This window comes from Myxocyprinus asiaticus, chromosome 10, assembly GCF_019703515.2.
Source record: "Myxocyprinus asiaticus isolate MX2 ecotype Aquarium Trade chromosome 10, UBuf_Myxa_2, whole genome shotgun sequence".
Classification (NCBI taxonomy): Eukaryota; Metazoa; Chordata; class Actinopteri; order Cypriniformes; family Catostomidae; genus Myxocyprinus; species Myxocyprinus asiaticus.
In genome coordinates this window covers 10,242,816-10,263,152 of record NC_059353.1, presented here as the reverse complement: position 1 = coordinate 10,263,152, position 20,337 = coordinate 10,242,816, and the positions used below count along the sequence as shown (strand labels likewise).

Sequence of the window (20,337 nt, the reverse complement as noted above, 5' to 3'; positions counted from 1 at the left end):
GTGCTTTATCAAAACCAACCCTGCTGAAAAGACAAGCTAAGACCAGAATACATTTCAAAGGTTTATGTTGGTGGACTAGCCTAGCCAAACTTAGCTGGTGAAGCTGGTTGACCAGCATAGTCATTCAGGTAGACTAAGGTAGTCTTGCTGGCTAGTCAAGAAACCAGATGAAAAATTGTATTGCTTAGAGGTTGCTCTTTCATAGCTTAAGAGAGATTTAAGTTATGTTTCATTTAAGTATACATTAAGTATACAAGTTTCTTCAAAAATTTCATAGGATAAAAATAAATAAATAATAGAAACAAATTAGATAATGTATATTGACATAGAGTAAGACTATAGACCTATAAGTTCATGTGGATACTGGATAACAGACGAACAGACGAAAAGAAGAATTTGATGAGAAATGCTTGAGTTCCTATTAAAATCTCTGGTATCTTGGCAAAGATGCCCAGTAGTTTAAGCACAGTTTGAGATTGTTGAGAAGGTTTCTCAGGAGAGCAAGTCTCCATTTGCTCTTCATTTAAACTCAGTGCTGTCCAGGAGAAAGAATGGGGATGTTTGATCACAACCAAAAACAGATTAGAACTAAAAAGAGCTCATTTGTGAAATTTCTTTCACAATCCAGAATTCAGCATATAATGGTGACCAACCATGCACAGTTTGCTGGTCATTTCAGAAGGGATAGCACCATGCACATTTACTTTCTTCAAAAGGTGAAAATAAATGGATTGAAGCATTGAATCGAGATCATTTTCACAGCAAACTCACCAATGGCACCCGCCCTACTAGCAGTGACTCAGTCTCATTGTGCAGGGCCTTCACATTGCTGGCAACCTCGATGGCAGTGTTTCTTGTCAAGCTCTGAGGAGAACAGATGGTCTGAATAATCAGTCGTCTATTAAACATCAGATTTTAAAGCAACAGTCATAGGCAAATCATAGGTATGAGAATTCATCCATGACCTACCAGAGCTTTAAGCCTACATCCAGAATATGAGACATGAAATCAAATCTAGAATTTTGTGGCTTTTAGTCTATTTTGTGTCTACTAGCTTTGAGGTCATCTATGATAGTGTACACATAAAAGTTGACAAAATTATCTTTTAGTAGACATTCATTTTTTCAGGATGACTCATCTTGCATTCACAGGCACATATATTTTTGCCCAACAAAATGCTATCTAGATTAAGAATGTCCCTCAAACTAATACCACCTGCCTCTGACTAGCAATAGCAAGTAGCATGGTTCATATAAGTGAAATTAACTAAAGGCATTTGGCTATTTAAAAAGGCCTTTAATGTGCCCCACCCAACCGTCCTGTTTTAACAAGAAAAAACATAAAGAAACACAGTAAAGTAAACTGGATTCGCCGAGCCATTTCATTGGGTCTTTATTGTGAGGACTATTTACACCAAATCTTTGGCACACAAAAGCAAACTCTGTGAACTCCTGTGAAGTCTGATATATTGTACTGTGATCCATCATTGTTTTATTCAGAGGCTATACTGTTGTTCAGAGACACCAGACCAGTCTTTTCTGGTCTAAGTTGGTCTTTTCTGCAGGCTAGGTATGTAGGACAAACAATAAATTCAGATATCCAAACTTTTTTCAGAGAGTGGTGAAAATTGGGCACCAGACTCAAATATGTGAATAGATTTGGTGTGAAAAACTTCAGTAGCATCGGACTAGGTGTGATAGCACTCTCACCTCAGGAAACTTTGGGTGTGTTTTATTGATGGCATGGGAGGAGGCGTTGACGGCATGGGCGAGCTCCTGCTCAAGAAGTTGGTAGTTCTCAGCAGCCTCACAAATCCTGGTAATGAGATCTTCAGCGGCTCGTGCACACATCTGGATGAGCGTGGCCTCCTCCTCTGTGGCCAGATCCACAGACTGCTGAGGATACAGGTGCGGCCTCAGCGGAGGCTTGTCATACTTCAGTTTATCCTCCCAAGACTTCAACGTGTTTTCAAATGCCTTTTTTGAAAAATAAAGACAAGACTCATTGAAAGGCAATGAGATTTATCAGTCAACGTTTAAAAAGGACACCTACACTTATACTTAAAGGCACAAACAGCCCAGTGGTGAAAAATCTGGGCTGGTCACCTAAAGGTTGCAGGTTTGAACATCCCAAGGGGGGATCTTTGACGTAAATCAGAGCTTCTGTTTTCCATACAATGAAAGCAGATGGTGAAATATACACTAAAGTTCAAATGGGAATCGTAAGGAATTTAACAACTCAGGTTCTGTCTACTCAACAAGCAGTCATTTACACTGAAGTACAACATGACAGTAACAGTTCCAGAGACAGGCGTGTTATGTAGTCTAATGTTATACTTCAGGCTTGTGAGACTTCAACAGTTCTTATTTTATTAAGATTTAAACATTCATATCTTGCACATCAGTATAACAATAATTCAGCAACCGCCCAACTGATGTATACGTGTTTTTGATTCACTAAAAAGTACCGGCTCATAAGGGAATCGGACTATAAGGGAAGCGGAGTATGTTTTGCACTGCTGATTCAAAATATCCTGCTCATTAGAGTCAATTGTTTGAGAGTAGGACTTACCGGAAGCGGCATATTTTCTGCACTGTAGATTCAAAAGAACCGGTTCATAAGAATCATTTGTTCGGGAATCGGACTATACCGGAAGTGCTGTATGTTTCGCGCTGTAGATTCAAAAGAACCATCTCATAGAGTCATTCGTTCGAGAGTTGGACTTACCGGAAGCACAGTATGTTTTGCTCTGTAGATTCAAAAGAACCAGATCATTAGAATAATTTGTTCGGGAATCAGACTATACCAGATGCGCCATATGTTTTGTGCTATAGATTCAAAAGAACCAAATCATTAGAGTCGTTTGGAAACCAGACTATACCAGAAGAGCCGTATGTTTCGCGCTGTAGATTCAAAAGAACCAGCTCATTAGAGTAATTCGTTTGAGAGCTGGACTTACCAGAAGCAACGTATTTTCAGTGCTGTAGATTCAAAAGAATCAGATCATTAGAGTCAATCATTCAGGAATCAGACTATACTAGAAGCACCATATATTTCATGCTGTATATCCAAAAGAACTGGCTCATTAGATTCAATCGATCAGGAATCAGACTATACCAGAAGCGCAGTATGTTTCGCGCTGTAGATCCAAAAGAACTGGCTCATTAGAGTCATTTGTTCAGAAATCAGACTATACTTGAAGCGCCGTATGTCTTCTATTGTAGATTCAAAAGAACTGGATCATTAGAGTAATTTGTTCGGGAATCAAGACTATACCAGAAGCACCATATGTTTCGCACTGTAGATTCAAAAGAACCGTCTCATAGAGTCATTCGTTCGAGAGTTGGACTTACCAGAAGCACAGAATGTTTTGCGCTGTAGATTCAAAAGAACCAGATCATTAGAATAATTAGTTCGGGAATCAGACTATACCAGATGCGCCATATGTTTCGTGCTGTAGATTCAAAAGAACCAAATCATTAGAGTAATTAGTTCGAGAGCTGGACTTACCAGAAGCAACGTATTTTCCATGCTGTAGATTCAAAAGAACTGTATCATTAGAGTCATTTGTTCAGGTATCAGACTATACCAGAAGCTCTGTATGTTTTGCATTGTAGATTCAAAAAAGCTGGCTCATAAGAGTCATTCGTTCGTGAATGAAAATAATCTGGCAGCGCTGTGTTTCACCCTGTAGATTCAGTAAAGGGCAGCGCTGCTGCTGAACTGAGCTGCAGGAAACACTGTCAGAGTATTTTATAATACAGCGTTTGGTTCACATCGGAGGAAAATTGCACGTACAGGAACCAATAACGGAAACGAAAGTCATGAAAAAAAATTCTGAACAAAAACTGGTCCTCTGTAACCAACCCTACAGTCAAGCTCCAAAAAGACAAAGAAGCACCATAAAAGCCATATATATTACAAGTCATTTGAAGCTATGGTAGCTTTGTGTGAGGAACAGACCAAAATTTTATGTCGTCATTGACTGATCTTCCCTTTTGCTGGAGCTCTAAAATCTCATTTTCGCTTCTGTTTAATTAAAAAACTGCACCATGAGACACACTGCATCAGGTTTTACGTCATTGACACCAAATGCCATTGGTCCTCGCATTTCTCATGACCACTCGAGTCGTGGCTAGCTTGAAAACGCACAAACACAAATAAGATTTGAGATTGATGGAAGAGGGGAAGAATATCAGTGAACAACAACTTAAACTTTGTACTTTTCAACACACAATGCTATTTTATGATTTTTGTACTTGGAGTATATGTCATATAGACTACGTTTATGGTGTTTTGGTCCTTTTTGGAGCTTGGCAGGATAAATGAGGAATTTGGATTCCTAAGTAGGATTCTACTTCCCATGTATGGAAAACCGAAGCTCGGACATTCTGCTTAAGATCTCCTTTTGTGTTCCAAAGAAAATAATACTGCATTGGAACGACAATTTTTGGGGTAAACTATTCCTTTATCTATTCATGTGGTGATAAATATTGACTGTGTTCTAGAAACACTTACCCTGTCTCTTGTCAGCATCTGAGCACGATTCTTGTGCTGAATCTTGATGACTCCAGGAGGTTGAATCCAGGCCTCTCCATCCACCTGCACAGGCACTCCTTCATCTCCTAAAATGGTGATCTTCACCGTACGACACTGGCAGGGTTGAGGTAAGTTAAAGATTAGACTTTAAATTAGGTTGGTTGGATTTAGACAATACATTCTATAACCAGAAACCACACCAAAACCAGAATAATTCGTATGAGGCGTGTTTACCTGTGCAATACGGTGATGTTGCAGTTTAATCACCCTTGAAACAGCCATTTGCATACTACCAAACACAGCCACCACTTCCAAGATTTTATCATCAAATGAAGGGGCACAAAATATCTGCAAAAAAAAACAAAAAAAACAATAAAAAGCAAAAAAATTTAAATATTTATTTGCATTCTACTTTACACTTTCTTATACAATCCCAGATTAGTAGGTTTATTCCCCCAAAAAGTTTAAACACTGTGGCTCTTGTAACATTTATATTCAATTAACTTACTAAACTACTCTAAACTAATAAACTACTCTTCCAGCTTGGAAAACACTTAGTGGAATTGAATGAAGTTTTTGGACTGTGTCCTCTGAATGTCCTCTCTAAGACAGACATCTAAAGCATTCTGCCCTAATGTAAAAAGATCTTAAAACAGTGTCCAGAGGTAACCTCTTTCTGAGGCTATAGATAGAAGAGAGAATGAGACCATGTAAACTAAAACAAACCAGCTGTCAAATGGCCACTTGTTGTGAACAAAGAGCTGTGTCACACCAGGTTCAAAAGGTTTGTTCTGTGCCAGCTGCATGTTAAGCAACATTAGTCACCACAGGGCCTACTCATCTTTAAACTCTTATTTACTCTTTATTAAACAATTCTTTTTGATATGATGTCTCACATTTCAACTTTTTAAGTTGAAGTGTGTAATTTCTGTGCCACTAGTCTCTTCAAATGGAACTGCAAAACAATTATGGTTTTCAAACAGTTTTCCTGAACAAACAGATAGTACGGCATAAAACTCACACCACTGGTTGAGATAATGTTGATGGTTGATGGTGGTCTGGTCAGGATGCTCAAACACATTGAGTAATGTTTTTATACCATCACAGAGCAACAGTGTTGAAACTTTTCTGAGAAATCAAACTACAAATGGCTTACCTATAATTGTCTGTAAGTTTTATATTGAACTGGGACATAAGATTTTAACATTAAAAATAATAATAATAATTATTATTTTATTTATACAGCACCATTTATTGATTAAGCACAAGGTGCTTCACAAAACATAAAAAATAAAAAAAGCACACAGAGTAAATCCCAACATATTCACATAGTAATAAAAGCAATTTCTTTACTTAAAAAAGTTACAGATTCAGCAGATCTAATATCCCCGGGCAGGCTGTTCCATAATAGTGGGGCCTTCATTACAAACACTCTATCACCTTTAGTTTTGCATCTAGATCTTGGAACAATCAACAGTTCACGACAAGAATATCTAAGAAGTCTAACTGTTTCATAAGGTCTTAAAACCCATGCCTTATGTGTAATTAATCAAATCTTAAAATCAACCCTTAAATTAATTGGTAACCAATGCAAAGAAGCTAAAACTGGAGGAAAATTATTAAAAGACCTTGTTCATGTTAAAAGTCTAGCTGCAGCATTTTGCACTGATTGTAGCCATGCTAAAGTGTGTTGATTTAACACTGAAAAAAGGGCTTTACAATAGTCAAAGCCAGACAAAATAAAAGCATGTATGAGCTTCTCTGTATCCTTGAAACTCAAGACATTTCTCACCTTGGAATTGTTCCTTAACTGATAAAAATAAGATTTAACTAACTTCCTGACATGGTATCAAAATTTTAATTAGTATCAAAATAAACTCCCAAATTTCTCATCTCCTGCTGAATAGTTGGGACCCCTGATTAAGTGCTGACACAATCTGACTTTTTTTTAGAATCATGGCTTGTTATAACAACCTCTGTTTTATCAGTATTTAACAGAAGGAAATTACATGACATACACATTTTTATATCTACTATACACGCATGAAGAACATTAAAATGAGTCACATCACTGGGATTCAATGACAAATACAATTGCAGGTCATCTGTATAGCAATGAAAATTAATGTTGTATTTTTGAATGACAAAACCAAGCGGTAGCATATATAGTGAAAAGAAAATTGGCCCTAACAGGGATCCTTGTGGAACACCACAATTCTTTTTTGAAGAGGAGGACATCTCATCTCCAACAGACACTAAAAATTTCCTATTCATCAAGTAGGAAACGAACCAGTCTAAAGCCACCAAAATAAGCCAAAAATAACACATATCAGCTCTCACTGCCTTCAAAGTGGGCTGAACAGCACAGAGTCAGGGTTGAAAATGCCATTTAAAGGAAAAAATCATAGGTCGTCACCCCCAGCATAATCAGAGACACTTACATCATCCTCTTTGGTCCCGCCCCAGAAGTTCGTTCCCCCAGCATAGCTGGGGATGTTGAGCACGGCGATTCCCTGGAGACTGGGGAGTGGGATGTACTGCCCATCACACTGCAGAATCAATCACAAAACCATAAACCATGAGCAGGGCCAGTGGTCATCAGCCAACAAAACCATTTGACCCCTAGTATTTCAAAATAAATGAAAAGAGGTCCAGTTGCAGCAGCTATTATTTATAAATCAGTAGATAAACTAGCAGTGAATTTTGGCACTTTCCCCAAATAGGTTACAAACTGTCCAATTACATATTTTAAAGCAATAAAACTAGGGCTGTGAATCGATTAAAAGAATTTAACTAATCACACCATTTTCTGTGATTAATCACAATTAATCATGGTAAATTAAAACAAACATTAAAATATAATTATAAATATATTTACTTTATACTTTGTTTCAAAGAACTTGCAAGAGCTTAGTTAGTCATTATTTATTTTAATTATTTAAATATGTACGTGTTAAAATGCTGAGGTTTTTTTTTTTCTAATTGAGTTAGGTATAAATCTTTGATACAAGTATATGTATACATGCCATAAAATCAGTGGACATGCTGTAATTAAAGGTTGGGCAAAATCTTCTGCCATTTTCCAGTGGACTTTTTTTTTAATAATAGGATCAAATGGTCAGATTCAATTCATATCAAACTTTATTGGCAAGAGTAATGTAAGTGAACATTGCCAATGCATTATTAGACACTATACATACAGCTATAAAACATACTGAATGCTGAAGTTTAATTTGCTTAAGTTTAAAATCTAAAAAATATTATTTTCTCAGTGATTCCAGCCAGGTCTCCTAAGCAACCAAATTGGCCTGGTTGCTAGGGAGGGTAAAGTCACATGGGGTAACCTCCTCCTGGTCACGATTAGTGGTTCTCGCTCTCAATGGGGCACGTGGTAAGTTGTGTGTGGATTGCAGAGAGCAGCATGAGCCTCCACATGTGGAGTCTCCGAGGTGTCATGCACAACGAGCCACGTGAGCCACTGTCTCAGAAGCGGAGGCAACTGAGACTTGTCCTCCGCCACCCGGATTGGGGTGAGTAACCGCACCACCACGAGGACCTACTAAGTAGTGGGAATTGGGCATTCCAAATTGGGAGAAAAGGGGATAAATTATTATAATTTTTTTTTTAAACATATATTATTTTCTCTGGCTGCCGTTCAGTCTCTACAAGTAGGCTATACATGGCTGCTGCTTGCTGAATAGCCAGGTCCTTCTCAATCTCTATCGCACACATGCTCACTCGGGTGGTTTAGCATTTGACAGTGGTTCAGAAGAAAGAGATTGAGCATTTTCGGGCGATGCTAAGAGAAACGCGCTCGTGTTTATTATACCCGGGACACGCATCGCGCGTAATAAGCATGCACTGCTCCACACAATCAGTTTCTGTATAGGATATGCAGTCAAGTCGAGCATGTACCTCCTGAAAATTTATATATGCCAATTTTAGCAACAGGTAGTGGGGAAAAACATTAGTGAAATTTCAGAAAGTTAAAAAAAAGAAACTGCATTAATTGCATAAATTTTTTTTAAACACGTTAAACAAAAACTATTACTCGCAGAAATGAACGCGTTACATTTCCCGGCCCTAAATAAAACACATATACCCTATTTTTCAGAGTGAGAACTATTAGATATGTTGTATCCTACATTCTGTGTCCCATCAATTGTTTTGTTTTTTAAGAGTTTCAAGCCCTGCTTTGTGTCCCATCAGTAGAAATTGCCTTTAATTAACTGTGTCATCAGTGACTACTCACCTCCAACTGAACTTTCTGCTCTAAGTTCTTATAGGTCCGTTGCAGAAGCTCTTTGGTTCCCAGAACTCCATACCACATCATGTTCTTAGTGCGACTTCTGGACGGTCAAATAAATATTAGTCAACCGGTCAATGTTAATGGCATGTTGTTGACAGCACTCTTCTGATCATATGGAAGAAGATATTGAGCTACCTGCACTTCTCTGGGTGCTCCTCGCGCTTGTTGTTGAACTCCAGTGAGATCTTTGCATCTAACCCAATGCCAAAGTAGTTATTCATCACACACTTCTCCAAATAGCCCTCTCTGTTGGAGAAAGAACTGGTGTGAGTATTGTGAACCCCTATAAAGATGAGCTTTAAGAAGAAAAATAAAACAAATGATCTTACAATGAGTCCAGGTCAGGATCTATGAAGGGTGTGGCACCAAACGGATCTATGTTGGCAAGCAGCATCTTACTGATGATGGAGCTTCCAGCTATAGAGGCAGCAAGACCTGCCCGGAGCCCTGAACACCAACCAAAGGATGAATGTGAGATTTCAAGACACTCAAACCAGGTGTGACGAGGAGGAGGGCATGGTCGGGCCGTAACGATGGGCGTCCGGCGATGAATCAGCCCAATCAGCAGGAGAGGAATAAAGAGTAGGATGCCAGTTTGAGAGAGACGCACGCGGCTGCACTGTCTGTGTGTTTTATGTTATGTTTAAGTTCAGTTTTGTAATTAAAGTTTATGTTGATTGTTCTGCCGGTTCCCGCCGCCTCCTTGACCATCCTTTACATGTTACATTGGTGCCGAAACCCGGGAAACAGGAGGGATGCACTGTCGGAGAGCCCGCGCCGCTGTTGGAGGGTCGCAACGCCAAGGAGGTATGGTACGGTGGTACTCAAGCGGTTTGCCAGGAGGCAGAGAAGCCATTGTCGTCCGCCAGGGGGGCAGAGGAGCTCACTGCCGGCTGCCTGGAGCGGAGTAGCCGCTGCCAGGGGCGGAGGAGCTGCTGATGTCTGCCGGGAGGCGGAGGAGCCTACTGCCGTCCACCAGGAGGCGATGTCCAGTGCCATCGCCTGGCATCGCGGAGGACCGCTGCCCAGCTGGCCGAGGACCAGGCGACAGTGGGTCTGGCGACCAGCAAGCCACTTTTTCACTCTCTCTCCTCTCTCTCTCTCATTCCGTCTCTCCCGCTTGCTCTTTCTCTCATCCCGCTCCCTTCCCTCGTCTCTCTTTGATTCCAAGGAGGCGGAGAAGGCCGGCCGGAGGAAGGACGGCTGAAAGGGCAAAACCTCCCCTCCAGGAAGGAAGGTGGAGGGGGAGTAAGTCAGGCTGGAGGTCTCCCTGGCCTGAATCCGGCAATAGAGGAGTGTGACAAGGAGAGCATGTATGCACTGAGTTGAATAATCAGCGGGAGAGAGAAAAGGAGTGGCCGGGACACCAGTTCGAGAGAGAGAGAGAGAGAGAGAGAGAGAGAGACGCACGAGCTGTGTGTCTGTGTGTATCTTCTGTTTGTTTTGCTGTAAAGCACTTTATGTTATGTTTAAGTTCAGTTGTACCATTAAAAGTTTATGTTGATAGTCCACTTGGTTCCCGCCTCCTCCTTGCCCATCCTGTGAATACGTTACACCTGGTTTTACTGCTTTTAATCCATGTTTTTTTTTTTTTTTTTTTTGCTTTGAGACCATCTATAAGCTGGTGTACTTCTTAAAGTTGACAAAAATAGCTTTTAGCAGATATATGCATTTAAAACTTAAGGAAGCCCTGAACTGCAAGGTGAAAAAATGACTAGATAATTTTTTTTTTAGGTGGCCTTACGTTTTTTTTTCTCTGGCAATTTTTTTTTCTCTCTCAATTTTTGTTTTCTCCAAAAAATAAATAAATAAATACAATTCTGGCATTTTTTTTCTCTCAAATTTTTTTCTCTCTGAAATTATATATTTTTTTGCCATATGAAACATATGTAACCTGAGGTTCATTTAATTGTGGGATTTCATGTATTAGAAGACTGTCTAAAATGATTTTTTCTTTATTAACATTTGCAAAACATTCTTGTTATTGTATTATACTATAACTATAAATCTATAAATCAACAGTCACCTTGTAAGCATAATATTTAATGTTAACTGATAGTGGCACCTGGTGGTACTACATGCTAATTGTTAGCTAGCAAGAAAAAAAAAATCTCACATGTTGCCTCTTGATAAGAAAAAAACAATTTCAGTGAGAAATAAATTCATAGAGGAAAAAAAAAATCAGAGAAAAAAAAATAAGAGAAAAAAGATTTTCAGAAAAAAAAAAAATTGTAATTCAAAGAGGAAAAAAAAAATCAGAGAGAAAAAAGATTCAGAGGGGAAAAAAATAGTCAGAAAACAAAATTTTAGTGCATAGGAAGGCACGAAGACACCTAAAAAAAAATTCTCCAAGAAAATTTTGTTTTCTTCTTGCGGTTGAGGGCTTCCGTAAAAACCCAGCTTCCTGTTTCAATACAAAATACATCAACACAGGTAGGAAAACTGCGCTCATTGAGCCGTTTCATGAAGTCTTCAACAAGTTTTCCATGTTTCAGTGGTCACATGGGGTAATGTCATGTGGTCTTACCGGGACAGATGATGCGTGTGTTGAGGACAGGCAGGTTCTCTTTGCTTGTAGTGAAGGGAGTAATGGAGAAGGAGCCACAGGATTGCGTGCTGCGACTGACACGTCTCTCTGGCGGTGAGCATGGTGACTTAACCACTGGAGATGCAGAAACATCAAAACATGATGTCACTTGAGGAACACACGCATTCATCACAACAACAGTCTCCATTAGCTGCAAAATCTAATGTTGTGTTGTAAACAGACATTTTCCAGCATGTAAGTCAGAAGTGTCACTTTAGGTCACAGACTGGATTGGACTAAACGTAACATTCTGCAGGCCCATTTTTTTATTTGTCAAACCTTGGTGTACAGATATAGACCACATGTGCGATACATACTCTTCTGGAGCAAAATAAAGTCCTGAATTAACTTGTGTTAAAGCAAAAGGGAGCATGTTATTTACTAATTTTATTCATCAGTGGCCTTTTGATTATACACTCAATAACACTTTATAAAGAACACCTGTTCACCTACTTATTCATGCAATTATCTAATCAGCCAATCAGGTGGCAGCAGTGCAATACATAAAATCATGCAGATATGGGTCAGGAGCTTCAGTTAATGTTCACATCAACCATCAGAATGGGGAAAATTTTTTATCTCAGTGATTTCGACCGTGGCATGATTGTTGGTGCCAGACAGGCTGGTTTGAGTATTTCTGTAACTGCTGATTTCCTGGGATTTTCACAACAGTCTCTACAGTGTAAAGAGAATGGTGCCAAAAACATCCAGTGGGCTGCAATTCTGAGGACGGAAACACCTTATTGATGAGAGAGGTCAACGGTGAATGGCCAGTGTATTTTGAACAGACAGAAAGCCTATGGTAACTCAGATAACCACTTTGTACAATTGTAGTGAGCAGAACAGCATCTCAGAATGCACAACACGTTGAACCTTGAGGCGGATGGGCTACAACAACAGAAGACCACGTCGGGCAATTTATTAGAGCAACAGTAAAAAAAACAATTAAGAAATTACCCCTACATGTTTTTCTTGTACCTGTCCTTGTTGTCATTACTTAATGAATGAAAATGGGACTGTGTTGCTCTTGAACAGTAGTGTCATCCACATATCCAGTTTCAGACGTCAAATCGCAAAAATGCACATACACGTGAGAGTCGAATGCCAAACATAAATACTTCAAAAGAAAGGTGCTAGAAATTTAAGATGCGAGCTTTACATGCAACACAACCAATTAAAGAGTTTAAAAGTCCTGATGTAACAAAAAATGGAATATTATGAATATATCATACTATAATAATAATTTATTATCATAATAAATGTGAGCAATTTTTTTTTTTTTACATTATTTGATTATACTTTTTTTCCCCCCAAATCACTATGGCCCATGTGTTTGACACCCCTAATGTAATCTTTTCTAAAAAAAAAAAGTTGCTGCATTTTGGTCACTGGCTTTTAATGACAAGAGAAATCCACTGCAAGAGATATTCAGCAGAGCGTAAGCCACAAAAATAAAGCATAGAACATGAAAGGCACCTAACATCTGTGAGATGATGGAGATTTTTGGGTGAGATCAGAAGCTCCAGAAGTACTGAACCAACTCAGAGAATAAAAGCAGCCTTTCATGCCCTACTGCAAACATGAGCATAGAGCAGGCCTCTGTGTAAACAGGAAGTACCACTGTCCAGCACACAAAGATTTGAGAGAAATATATCACAGGAATCCTCTGGGAGACCTACAAAAACATTTACAGCTATAAACTCTCATGCTTACGGTCTGTACAAAGCGCTCTGTCACAATTATGAAGGAAACCACTGACCTTCTGAAGGAAAAAGATTGCGTTTTTGAGAAATTCTTAAAAAAAAAAAGAAAAAAAGAAGCTTGTTCCCTTCTTTATATGACTCTGAATTTATAAAACAATAAATACACATAATATATATAGCAATGTGTTTTTATTTGGCAGTTGTGCTCCAGAAAATTAACCTTACATTTGTCAACAAAGTTTTATTCAACTGACACTTATTATGACTAGCGAATCACTAGAGGGCAGCACACACTAAGGCAGTCGGCTAAAGAGTAATTCTCATAGATAATAGTATACTTCCATACTAATTTTACAACTGCTGCAGTATATAGTATGTATACTATGCACAGGATGTACATTTCTGCAGTATGATATGTGCTTAAAAGTTAAGACATTTTTACACAAAATTGGATTAGAATGCAACTGAACCATTTTAATTTCTAATATAACTGAACGCCACTTGCTGAATTAAACATGCAACAAACTCATATGACAGACGTAGTGTGGTCATATAATGTAGCACGTACTTTTTAAAATGTGTAACATTGCATAATGCACTCTGTTTAACAGCATGTACTGCACAGTATTCAGTAAGTAGTAAACTAATATTCCATTCCATAAAGCCTGAAAACTAATTGGTATCCTACTGTATCTGCCCTTTGTAATACACAAGATCACAACACCAAATCATAGTACAATGAAAACAGTATCCACCTTATTTTTCAGCTAAACTAGGGCGCTTCCATTATCAACCTTGAATGTGGACCACTTCCTGTATAAGCCACTTGCAGCTATTTTAGTGACACAAAAATATTACATTATGCTGATCTATATTACAGGCTGTCAATAAATGTCGATATATTATTATCATTATTTACGATTTTATCGCATTTTGCCATAGTTTTATCACACACTGTTGCACTGGCAGAATGAATGAAATCAGGCGTTGACACAGACAGTCCTCCGCACCATCTGTCACGCCTCCACAAATTTTACACAACCAGCAGAGGGAAGAAAGCTGCCGGGAAAATGCAGCTTCAACTTTCTTTGCACCAAGACTGCATCTTGCTTAATCTTGGCAAAATAATAAATGCCTTTACTCTCTGTTCTGTCAGAGAGCATCCTCTCTTTCTTAGCGGTGTATAATAAACAGATACGCAGATCTCGCTTTCAGCATGGCTTATGAAACATCGCCTTAAATAAATAAAGGCATCATCGGCAGTTATGCAGGTGAATGGAGGTTTACATGGAGACATGAAAGACTGCGTCGTTACGATCTCGGTAAAGAAAGAAGCAGATTTTATTACCGTCTCTTCAATACAAAAACACAGCAACAAGTGAATGATTTACTTACTCTTTTACTGTAAACGTTAGAAAATCATCTGACATTGCCACATAATTCTGCTGTAAATCCTGTGGATGTGTGAGTTTATAAGCCCATATCACTAAATTCTGGTATTAAAAACTTCTAGTTATTTACACTGTGGTCAGTGCCAGCGAACTTTCTCACATTCGCCGGAAATGCAGCCGCTGCTTACTTCCGCGTTGCAAAATAAAGTGGATAGATCAAAAATATTTCTGGTGTTCTACACTGGCACACTGACTCACATCATTCTTAGGTAGACAATTTTAATTGGGATTCAGCTGTGGGCTCAGTATACAAATTATAAATATTAACAAAATCTCATACAGTAAAAAAATCGATGCATTTTTTGTAGGTAGTAATGGCAAACATCATTACATAGTTTTGCACCTAAAGAAATGAATAGTATTCCAGACAAATATGTTTAAAATCATGTACACATGAAGACTCCAGTCATATCAGTTGGTCGCCCTGTCAAAATCACATGAACAGATTTATACTACCCATCCCAGCAACTCCCTTATTCTTGAATACTGTCATTTGAAAAATAAATGTATCACAAATATGCCTGTTAATAGGATGTTTCTACAGTGGAATTTGTGAGTGAAAACCTTTGTGTAACACTGCATCAACACAGAAATTTGTAAGTATATAGTCCAGTGAAACCTTTAATTGACTAAGATATAAAAGTGTGCACTTACAGGGCAGGGCTTCCAGTTCTTTGGTGTCCTCATCCTTCTCATTGTCTTTGTTTTCGTCCTCACTGTCTTTCCTGTAATCTGTAGGAGACTGCAGCTCTTGCTCCTCTGTGTGAGAGTTCTGCTCATCCACCACTACATGAGACAGAAAAACACACAGGATTCACATCCACATACTAGAAACAGCTGATTTATTGAATATTCACAATGTATTCCCAACGATTTTGCTGGCGATATAAAAGTGTGAATGTCACAATGATATGGACATGTTTTTTTTAGAGGGACAGAAGATCAAGAAGTTAAAATGCAGGTTCAAATCTTTTAGATGTCTTCCATTTTATGACTGAATTGAATTTTAAATGAGTCTTAATGGTGAAGTGTGCAATTTCTGCACCACTAGTGGCATCAAACAGATTTGCAAAAATAATGACTGTTTTCAAACACTCCACCGTCTTCTATTGCTCGGAAAAACAGTACTACCCCATACTCATGTCATGTTGCTATGTTGGGATGCTCAAACACACAGAGCAATGTTTTGAAAGTGCCAGAGTGTTTACACTTTTCAAGGAAATCAATATACAAAATGGCTTACAGTTGTACATTCAGTATATTAAGCTGGCATTGGCGAAAGTATTTTATGAAAAAAAAAATGACACACTTTAGCTTTAACTTGTAAATGTTAGTGTAAAACTTGTGTTTATTTTTTAAACATTATATTAGGTGGACTGGGCACATGTGATTCGTACTTCTCTCTGCCTGCTCAATTATCTGTCTGAGGGCTTTCTTCAAGCTGTTGGCTCTCAACACCAGCTGCTCGCGGGGTCTGAATAGCTTATGAGCAGAGCCCTTCTCTGTCTCGTTCTCCTTCAACTCTGTTAATGACTCCTCACTGAGATCCTCCTCTTCCTCCAGCTCTTCCTCCTCCACCTCCTCCTCGACAATGGGTGGAGTGGTGAGGGCGGAGGGGGTCAGGGCCTGGGCCTCCAAATTCAGCGTCTGCAGGAGTAAATCCATCTTCTCGTTCAGAATCGCACACTGCAGACAGAGAACAGAGGATTAAGCCCCGTTCACACCGCCGTGCGAGACAGCGACACCATCCCATTCATTTTCAATGAGAGTACAGCGACTTCCAGCGACACGAGTTGTCGCGACCTTTGGCGACAGAGATCGCCGTGGGGGAGCGACAAGCTGAGAAAATGTAAACTTTATGCAAATGACGAGCGACAATTGTGAGCGACTACCAATGCGAGTGAAGACAGAGGAGCTTACGTCATCTGTCTCCAGGCAGGGTGAGATACTTGGTCGATTCGAGCGCAGGCAAAACGGAGAAGTTAAAAGTTTCTGTAAACTATTTCACTGTTCAATATCATCTGTCTTTAACCACATACATAGTTATGGCCTAATAAAATGATGTGTGGAAAACCGTGTCAGCATTCTGAGTAAGTTTGATTAATATATTGATATAACGTTCATCTTGTTTAATGATATGATACATTAAGCACTGCTGCAGGTTATATAAAACACTCTCCCCTGCAGAATGTGCATTTTTAGAGGCAAAAGAACTGATTCCTTGTCAAATTAGTATGATATCTTAGTTTTATCGGCAGTATCATCTGTCAACATCATTTCAAACGCTACTATGGCCAGATGTACAGTCCACTAGTGATGTCCAATTACTGAACTAATCGTTCTTTTGAGCTGATTCTCAGCAAGTAACCGGTCGAGCCGGTACACAACGTCAAACTGAATCGAACTTTAGTTCTGGGTTGATGACGCAAGACGCACAGCTGAAGTGAATACTGGCTACGCAACACGTCGAACTGTCCGACTCAAAACGAACCGAATGAGCTGGTCCCACTGACTGTCAAAGTTTGCTGAGGATTACAGAGGACTTGCTATGTGTTGAGATGATAATGGCATTAGCAGAATAAAACATTTAAAAACCTACAGATGTTTGTTTCTTTTTTAATTATTTACAAATATTTGCAAATGAAGGTCTTGAGACTTAAGAAGCCTAGGCATTTTTACTTGATGTTACTAATACAGGCAGATGGTTCTTACAAGTTATTAGACCGGTTATTGAACCAAAGAACCTGTTTGAAATGAAGGAATCAAACCTACATGCTAAATCGAAAGTCAGCTCTTTGGTCGTGTCCGACTCAAAAAGAACCAAAAGAGCCAGTCCCGTGAACTATCAAAGTTTGCCGAGGATTAACGAGGACTTGCAATGCGTTGAGACGTTAATAGTTCCAAATAAAACATTTATAAAACAAATAAAACAGATGTTTTTTCTGTGTTATTTCTTTATCATTAAAAAAAAAAATTGCAAATGAAGGTCTCGAGAATTAAGTAGGTATTTTTACTCGATTATGTTACTAATACAAATTATTAATAACATATTAGTTTCCTAGTTGTATTTGTATTTTTTAATTAGACTTAAAGAATTCTGTAGCTAACTGTGATGGACATTTTCAAGAAACTGAATTTCATTAACTAAATGTTGATGACTAGTAGCCTGACACCGAGTTCGAAATGAACAAGTTGGATTCATACAGGCAGGCGGCTCTTACAAGTTACTAGACCGGTTATTGAACCAAAGCACCTGTTCGAAATGAACGAGTTGGATTCATACAGGCAGGAGGCACTTACGAGTTACTAGACCGGTTATTGAACCAAAGAACCTGTTCGAAATGAACGAGTTGGATTCATACAGGCAGGCGGCTCTTACGAGTTACTAGACCGGTCACTGAACCAAAGAACCCCTTCGAAAATAACGAGTTGGATTCATACAGGCAGGCGGCTCTTATGAGTTACTAGACCGGTAAATGAACCAAAGAACCCCTTCGAAATGAACAAGTTGGATTCATACAGGCAGGCGGCTCTTACGAGTTACAAGATTGGTTACTGAACCAAAAAACCCCTTCAAAATGAACGAGTTGGGTTCATACAGGCTGGCGGCTCTTACGAGTTACCAGATTGGTTACTGAACCAAAGAACCCCTTCAAAATGAACGAGTTGGGTTCATACAGGCAGGCGGCTCTTACGAGTTACCAGATTGGTTACTGAACCAAAGAACCCCTTCAAAATGAACGAGTTGGGTTCATACAGGCAGGCGGCTCTTACGAGTTACCAGACCGGTTACTGAATCAAAGAACCCCTTCAAAATGAACGAGTTGGATTCATACAGGCAGGCGGCTCTTACGAGTTACCAGACCGGTCACTGAAACAAAGAACCCCTTCGAAATGAACGAGTTGGATTCATACAGGCAGGCGGCTTTTACGAGTTACCAGACCGGTCACTGAACCAAAGAACCCCTTCGAAATGAACAAGTTGGATTCATACAGGCAGGCGGCTCTTACGAGTTACCAGACCGGTCACTGAAACAAAGAACCCCTTCAAAATGAACGAGTTGGATTCATACAGGGAGGCGGCTCTTACGAGTTACCAGACCGGTTATTGAACCAAAGAACCTGTTCGAAATGAAGGAATCAAACCTACAGCTCTTCGGTCGTGTCCGACTCAAAAAGAACCAATAGAGCTGGCCCACGAACTGTTGAGGTTTACCGAGAATTACAGAGGTGTCTGATGAGTGAGCTGCTGATCCTATGAGCATGCGTGTACTGAGGACTTGAACGAGCATGGAGTGAACTGTAAGTTTCTTTAACGACAACCAAAACGTACTGGAAACTATATAAATAGTTTTATTAAATAAAATTCAAGACACGTAAAACATATCCGCGTTTGTGCATCAGTGTCTGTATTGGTTCCTTTAGGTGCAAAACTTTAATGTAGGAAACTTATCCAAGATGTAATCAATATCAGTCGTATTCGACATGCAGGATCACAGAATGAAACACTGATGACAATAAATGCCATTATTATTATTACTTGAATTAAATAAAAGGTAATATTCAGCAATGTGCATTCATGTTTGGCTTTATTTAAATGTTTGAATGTGAAAACCATGACTCCGGGATGTTAGAATTACATGCTAGAGACATCATTACATGATGACGTAAAAGAACTGCTGAATCGGTTTTTGATGGAAACGAACTGTCTGAAAGAACAGGTTTGCAGAAATGAATCAGACTTCTCATCACTACAATCCACCAATAACATTACAGTGGCAGCAGCAGTAGAAACGCTCACCAGCAACACAGATCGCAAAGTCTAGCGACATGCCGCCTGCGGTGTGAACGGATCTTTAGAGATGTGAAATTATTGGGAGCTCAGGGCAAAAATGCCCCAAAAATTCAATATGTTCAGTTTTTCTGTTTTTTATATGTAATATCTGATACATTTCTTCATATTCTATTATAGGACTTGGTTTGAAAATTGTAGCATAAAACATAAGATTGAATTATTCAGATAGAGAATGTATGTTAAAAAGTGTCTGTCATTATTTTTTATATGATTAGAAAACATATGCCCTAATAAAGGTAAACTAGAGAGGTAAAGTTTGTTGAGACAAACTGTCATATAGATAATCAGAAGGATGGATGGATGGATGGATGGATGGATGGATAGACAGATCAATGCAAGTCTTTGGGATTTTTCCGATTGTTCCGCTGTGCAAAAACTGTGAGTCCGATCAGTTCGAAAAAACAGCACAGTATTCCAGAACAGTCTGCAGGTCTGTGCCGAGTTTGGTGGATGTAGCATGGTGACACGTGCTGTGTGTTTGTCTAGCATGTTTGTTTGATTTTACTAAACTTGAAAGCTCTAGGAGAAGTTAAAAATTGATCTCTGTTTAGAGATTTTGAAAAAACCCTAAACAAAGTATGTTGGCTTCATCAAGCAACTATAAAAATGCATCTGAAATTAAATCTGAGGGAAATGGAGAAGTTTATTGATGACACTTCCTAGGGGCTGGGCAGCTATACAGTGTTGTTAGGCATAATGTGAAGCTGATGTTTCCAGTAGCTGAGCAATGTTGCAAAATATGAACTCAATTGATATGTGGTCACAGGTGTGCATATATCGTCTTTTGTACAATGTTTTACACTGGCTATTTTACAACATATTTGGAAAGTATTCACAATGTAGGTAATGTGTGTAATGTAATTTACTAGATTACGCAAAAATGGCCAGATTGT

General features: G+C 38.9%; 1 protein-coding gene across 6 annotated transcripts in view; it reads right to left on the bottom strand.

Moving 5' to 3' along the window:
- Positions 1–20,337, bottom strand: part of dgkh (diacylglycerol kinase, eta) — a 140,523-nt gene that overhangs the window by 18,627 nt on the left and 101,559 nt on the right. For 5 of the 6 annotated variants that reach the window (XM_051708502.1, XM_051708504.1, XM_051708500.1 and 2 more), the window contains 11 exons: positions 15,987–16,275; positions 15,244–15,375; positions 11,376–11,510; positions 9,178–9,295; positions 8,984–9,094; positions 8,792–8,888; positions 6,981–7,088; positions 4,774–4,887; positions 4,519–4,653; positions 1,710–1,976; positions 772–864 (listed from right to left, as the gene is read on the bottom strand). In XM_051708502.1, coding sequence (XP_051564462.1) covers positions 772–864; positions 1,710–1,976; positions 4,519–4,653; positions 4,774–4,887; positions 6,981–7,088; positions 8,792–8,888; positions 8,984–9,094; positions 9,178–9,295; positions 11,376–11,510; positions 15,244–15,375; positions 15,987–16,275 — 1,599 coding nt within the window. The remainder of the gene's footprint in view (positions 1–771; positions 865–1,709; positions 1,977–4,518; positions 4,654–4,773; positions 4,888–6,980; positions 7,089–8,791; positions 8,889–8,983; positions 9,095–9,177; positions 9,296–11,375; positions 11,511–15,243; positions 15,376–15,986; positions 16,276–20,337) is intronic. The other variant, XM_051708501.1, reaches the window with a different exon arrangement.